Here is a 6,354-nt window from a genome sequence, read left to right on the forward strand (position 1 = left end):
GGCTGTCACAGCTTGTGCCTGACGTGAACCCTCGCATATCTCCTGGGCTTGTCTGGGTGGTCGGTGCAGCACCAACACACAACCGCAACCTGAGAGGAAAGATACTGTGGGAATCGCTCCTGTGGTGAAAACCCAGTGAGAACTTACACTTAATGATTAGGTATACAGTTGTGTCAAGCTTGTGTGCTGCTGCATGAAGTACGATATAATAACACAGCACACTGCCAATCTTCTTCTCCACATTATAAGCTCAACATGGGCTCTGGGGTCTGCCAATAATCGTCTAAGACCTTGAACTGAACTTATGTGTATTTTCCTACCTCTGTAAGTTAATTATCTGAAAATCATTACAAAAAGGTGAAGCTGAAGCTGGATGAACTTTGTATGAGGTGAGACATCATGAGAGGAGGATGCACAAAGAGGTGTAAAACTTGTCTGCTTAACAGATAAGGGATCTGTAAAGCATAGCTGGAGAAAAGAGACAAGTCTAGTGTAATCAACCACAGAAAGAAAACTGCTATCAATGTTTAAGTCACGTTCTTTAAAATTCAAACATTTTTGTCAAATCAATCAATCGATTGTATTCATACAGCAATAATTAAAAGCTAAAGTTATCTTAGGGCACTCAATATAAAGGACTGGTCTAGATTCAAATTCAGATTCTCAGATTTGTTCCACAGGGGTAAGGAGCACACTGAAGATACCATATACAAGGACAACGTGAACAGTAACATCTAAATAAAATAGTGCAATATTATGCACACTTGACTTAAATCAATCAATAAGGCAACAGTATCAAGGAGAAACGTCCTTTGAATAGGCAAAAAACTTGAGCAAAACAAAATTCCTTTGGTGAGAAGCCGTCAGCTTCATTGGGAAACGCTGAGAAGGAATGGCAGATGAACAGAGAGAACAACATTTATAAATTCTGACATTTGGCGCAAACAAAGAATATAAGATAGAAAATACCAATAGAATAAAAAGAATATTAGAATGGAGAAGAGTGTTTTCAGCAGGTGAAGTAATATTCACTGACAGCTCAGGAACATATTTGAATCTTGTCTAAAGGTTCTCACAAACCATGCCGACAAGTTGTCCACCCTACCAATGTCAGCAATCTAGCGAGCTCTGCACCCCTGCTTTCTGTCTTGAGAGTAATTTAAGAGGTCATAGTTCAGACCTCTCACCGGGACCTGTTTATCAATCAAGGGGTTGTGTAGCCAAGGCGGGAGGGTATGGGGGGGAGTGGAGTTTGTTTTCAAGTGGTCACCTCCAGGAAAGGTCCCAGCCAGAGTCAGTTGCCCATGATTGAGAGGAGGACATGGTATAAAACGAGTCAAAGGGAATGGGCATAGACGAAAAGAGAGTCACAGCTTGCATACAGTAAAAGTTTTATAAAGGTAGAAAGTCTTATCTTAGGTTTGCCTTCATCTCTGGCTTGTTTTGATCAGAAAAACTGCTATGGCACTTCAGATTAATCCTTGGATGTGTTTGGTTGCACTATTATTGACAGTAACTTCAAGCCATGCTTTGATAAGGTAAGATTTTTTTCCCCCTACTTTTTTACGTGCTTGTTATGCGGGAGGAATAAAATATTATTCAGAGTTAAAGATTTCCTGTGTAACTGTTGGTTTGTACGGAAAAAAAAAATTGACTGCCAACTAGTGACAGCTAACAACAAAAGAAACAACAACACCAAAACAGGCTCTCATGAGTTCATCAGCAGAGCTTGTGTTTTTAGCATTGGTTTAACACGTGTTTTTGTTTCATTTACTGGCTAGGAGCTGAGAGCAAAGTGGTCTGTGCTTTATTAAAAGCTCATTGTAAAACTGGAATGATGAACAGGCGTACCAGATTGTCTGAGACATATATAGCCAAGATTTATTCTGTCATTACATCCCACGTTCCCTTCAAGTTCCCTTTATAATGTTTCGGCTGATGAATTTACAACATTCTCACTCGTCTGGTTTGTTTCCAGGATTGGCCTACAGAAGATGCCGACTATCAGGGAGACATTGAGGGAGATGGGTGTTTCTGCAGAGCAGGTGTTGACTGAGCTGGCCCAGATGAGCACAGACGACACCAACAACGGCACAGTTCCCACGCCTCTGACCAACTACTTGGATGTGAGACACTTTAATGCATTTTATATTTGGAGAACAATTTGCAAAACCTGTATTGTATATTTCTGAGTAATGCATGTTGTAGAATATCTACAGTGCATACAAGTTTGAGCCTGAAATCACATTCAGTTACTTTTAAATTGCTTCCTAACTGTACTTTCTGTATGAGTCATTAGAAATGCTTTTGTATTTCATGGCATTCTGAAGTAATCAAATAGCAAACATTCAAACTTAAAATGAATTAAAGTTGACAATGTTTTGGAAAGAAATAAATCCAACAATTTCTGTCATTTCCTAACAGACTCAGTACTTTGGAGAAATCAGCATCGGCTCTCCGGCGCAGCTGTTCAACGTCGTGTTTGACACTGGCTCATCAAACTTGTGGGTGCCTTCTCAAAGTTGCTCACCTTTCTCCACTGCCTGTTGTAAGTGTCCATGGCCACACATATAAGCAGCAATGATTGATAAATATAATTACTTTGTACAAATGACAATGTGGCAATAAAATAAATAATCCCCATATAGGCATATGGCCTTGGCTTTGTGAAGCTTTTAAATGAGCTTTCAGCACATTGTTAAGCTGCTGGTCACACATTTAAATGTTTAAGTTCACGCTGATAGCTATAGCCTTGTTTTCAGCTTTATCTGAAAAGTTGTAAAAGTGGTACCTGTGGAACCTGTTCAGTAACAAAAACCTAACATAGTTATGTAATTTGTTAACTTCTGGGGATCTAAATGAACTTTCCCATCATTAACTTGAAAGGTTAAATATTATCCTTTAATTAGGATCTCTTTTCACATTTGCAACCCTCAAAGGTTTACAATTACTACAGGTTTCAATTAAAGACAGCGTTGGTAATTTTCAAAAACTAGCGTGATTTTGAAAGTAGCATTCCCTCAGTGCCCTGTCTACACCAACCCCCTCCCCTCTTAAATCCACACCCTTCTCTTACATGTATAAAATGTTGCTCCAGAAGTTGAGAAAACTACGTAGTCTCACGTCTCATTCAGCGCCAAGTAAATTCTCAGTATTTAAACTCTGTCATTGGTGCCACAATGGGTGTGGGCTTCCTGCACGCATGAGGGTAGAGTACAAGCAGGGAGACTGAGAGGCATGTTTGGTTATTAATTGGGACTGACTAGCTCAGTCTGTAGGGACTTGGGTTGGGAACTGGAGGGTCGCCGGCTCAAGTCCTGGCACGAGCCAAGTCCAGAAATTGGTTTGGTAGCTGGAGAGGTGACAGTTCACTTCCTGAGCACTGCCAAGGTGCCCTTGAGCAAGGCACTGAACCCCAAAAACTGCTCTGGAGCGCTCGCTGTGGGCAGCCCCCTCACTCTGAGACCTCACCATTAATGCATGTCACCAGGATCCTGTTTGGGCACGAGTATTTATTTCGGCCTATGTGTGTCAATGAAACAGAGTGTAAACTGAATTTCCCCTTGTGGGATTAATAAAGTGTAAATTATTATATTATTATAAAATGGGTATTTCATTGCAGACATTGGACAAAGTTTTTATAGATTTGCAGCTGCTACAGATGACAGATTGTCTTTGTTCTTTTTTCATAGCACATCAATTATTCATTTCTATCAGGACCTAAAGACAATTTCAACTAAAATCTTAAGAAAATGTATCTGGAGAAAATTATCAACCCTGTATTTAATCCAGAATGTTTGCTAATAAATGACATTTGCATGATGTATGTCAAAAGCCAAATACACAGTTGTTTTGTCACTCAAATGCACTTTGAACTTTTAGTTACTCACAACAGGTATGATGCCTCCAAATCCCAAACTCATGTTGATAATGGCACTGGATTTTCCATCCAGTACGCCTCTGGAAATGTCAGGGGATTTCTGAGCGAGGATGTGGTCGTGGTGAGTTCAAAGTCTGCTCTGCAAAAAAAAAGACAAAGAAAAGTAAAGCCATTTTGCCTCATTTTGACACTCTTATAACCCTGTTTCCCCCCCCTGCAGGTCGGAGGTATTCCTGTGGTGCAGGTGTTTGCTGAAGCAACTTCTCTTTCTGCCATGCCTTTCATCTTTGCAAAGTTTGATGGAGTCCTGGGGATGGGTTACCCTAATGTGGCCATTGATGGTATCACACCGGTGTTTGACCGCATCATGTCTCAGCATGTACTCAAGGAACAGGTGTTCTCTGTCTATTACAGCAGGTGGGTTGAAGTAATTTAACCCATTTTAAGCATATTTTTTCAATTTGTATAATAACAACTGCACAAACAGTGCAAAATATTTTTTTTCTTCTCTAAATTAAACCATGTGGAAAACTTTCTGTTCTTTTTGGGAATTTGTTTTGAATCTAATGGGCCATGTCAAAGAAAAACATGCTATTAATAGAGATAGAGAAACAAGAAGAACACACTGAAGATTAAGAAAAAATCCGTTTTTGTTTTCTCATGTGCGTTGCATTTTTATTTTTTTTTCATTTATCATAGAAAGAAAACTGTGCAAAATGACGTAATGTTGTTTTCCTTCTCATGGGAGGAAGGAAGGATACAGGTCACACGATTAAACAAAAAAATCCCCAAATCATAGATTCAGATTTCAAGTTTAGAACATGCATCTCAAAGTTTGGCTTAATGGGTGAATTTGAGTTTTTTTTAGGGACCCTAAACACTCCCCTGGTGGAGAGTTGGTTCTCGGCGGCACTGATCCAAACTATTACACTGGAAGCTTTAATTACATGGACACCAGAGAGATGGGCAAGTGGGAAGTAACCATGAAGGGGTACAAGCTTTTCTTCATTACTTATTCAGTGTGTACACACACACAAGAAACATCTGTTTCATTTTCAACCTCATCTCTCATTCTTTCAGTGTTTCTGTCGGGGTGGAGATGATGTTTTGTGCTGAGGGCTGCACAGCTGTGATCGACACAGGCTCCTCCTACATCACAGGCCCTGCCTCCTCTGTGTCTGTGCTAATGAAAACAATCGGAGCACAGCTGGATGAGAGTGGAGTAAGATTTTACACACGCAACTTGGTTCACCCCATAAACATTTGCTTTAACACGAGAACAAATATCATGTTCATTACTCATTACATGTGTTGCTTCCATTTAGTACAAAGTTGACTGTGAAACTGTGAAGACGCTGCCCACTATCACGTTCCACTTGGGTGGTCAGGAATACTTGCTCACTCAGGAGGATTATATCTTATGGGTAAGCAGTATGATAAACTCAAATTAACAAAAATACACCAGGGGGGAACTTGACATAAAGCACTGTAGCCTATGTTGTAAAACTAATCTATGGAATATAGCTGCAACTATCTTAAAGCTGCAGTTACAAGTTACTTTGATTTTACAAGCCGACCATGTGGTCACCTTGTAAAAATATGATCCCATGTTACATTTTAAAGACCCTGCACATGCTCATACTCAGATGTTTTCACTTACGTGGCTGACTTATCGACACTTGAAGAAATAAAAGCATATGCTGGGTTAACTTGAGTTCATTTTGTGCTGATAAGAAGTAGCCTGTATTTACTTGTCATGCAGCAGGCGAAATCCCCATGAACTCCTCAAAATGAGCTGATAAAAAGGAGCACAAAATACAAGCGTGTGGAAATAAAATTCAAAGACCTAGTACAAAATATTCAAATTGTTGTACTGCAATGTTAAATGAAGTACTTCCACATCTGTTAATTCAGTATGTTCCTTTTATAGTGGCTATTCATGCCAAGACTCACTCTTTACTTTTTGTCTCTAGCAAACACAGATCGAGGGCAACATTTGCACCGTCACCTTCAGGGGTTTGGATGTACCGCCACCAACAGGTCCCATCTGGATTTTGGGAGCCAATTTCATCGCCCGCTACTACACAGAGTTTGACCGTCGCAACAATCGAATAGGGTTTGCCACAGCAGTCTGACGGTATCTTAAACATCAGCTGTGTTGCTTTGTTTTCTGTATTCCTCTTACTTTGCTGCTATGTCCAGTACTCACTTCTGTTGCTTTTTATGTTGACCTATGATCAAAGTATATCTTTAAAAAAAGAAAAGAAAAATAGATATACAAGTACAAATTGAGGAATATCATTCTCAATTTGTTTGCCTAGTCTACTTTTCTGTCATATTATATATTTGGAACAGTTGCACTGAATACCTTCTAAACTTTTTTATTTATAAGCATTTACAAGCAAATGCTCTTTGTGTGACTGCTGTTTGTATCCTATAGTAATAACGACAATCCCTACCTTCATTGTATGGAT

At 39.6% G+C, this 6,354-nt stretch overlaps 1 protein-coding gene across 1 annotated transcript; it reads left to right on the forward strand.

Annotated features, from left to right (window-relative positions):
• Window positions 1-1,461: 1,461 nt before the first annotated feature.
• On the forward strand, window positions 1,462-6,015 carry ren (renin; the record flags this gene model as incomplete). Its single annotated transcript, XM_079359843.1, has 9 exons — window positions 1,462-1,538; window positions 1,979-2,126; window positions 2,425-2,548; window positions 3,883-4,001; window positions 4,101-4,297; window positions 4,749-4,871; window positions 4,961-5,102; window positions 5,206-5,304; window positions 5,854-6,015. 9 exons carry the CDS (start codon window positions 1,462-1,464, stop codon window positions 6,013-6,015), a joined length of 1,191 nt encoding a protein of 396 aa, XP_079215969.1.
• Between the last annotated feature and the right edge of the window lie 339 nt (window positions 6,016-6,354).

This window comes from Symphodus melops, assembly GCF_947650265.1.
Source record: "Symphodus melops genome assembly, chromosome: 13".
Taxonomy (NCBI): domain Eukaryota; kingdom Metazoa; phylum Chordata; class Actinopteri; order Labriformes; family Labridae; genus Symphodus; species Symphodus melops.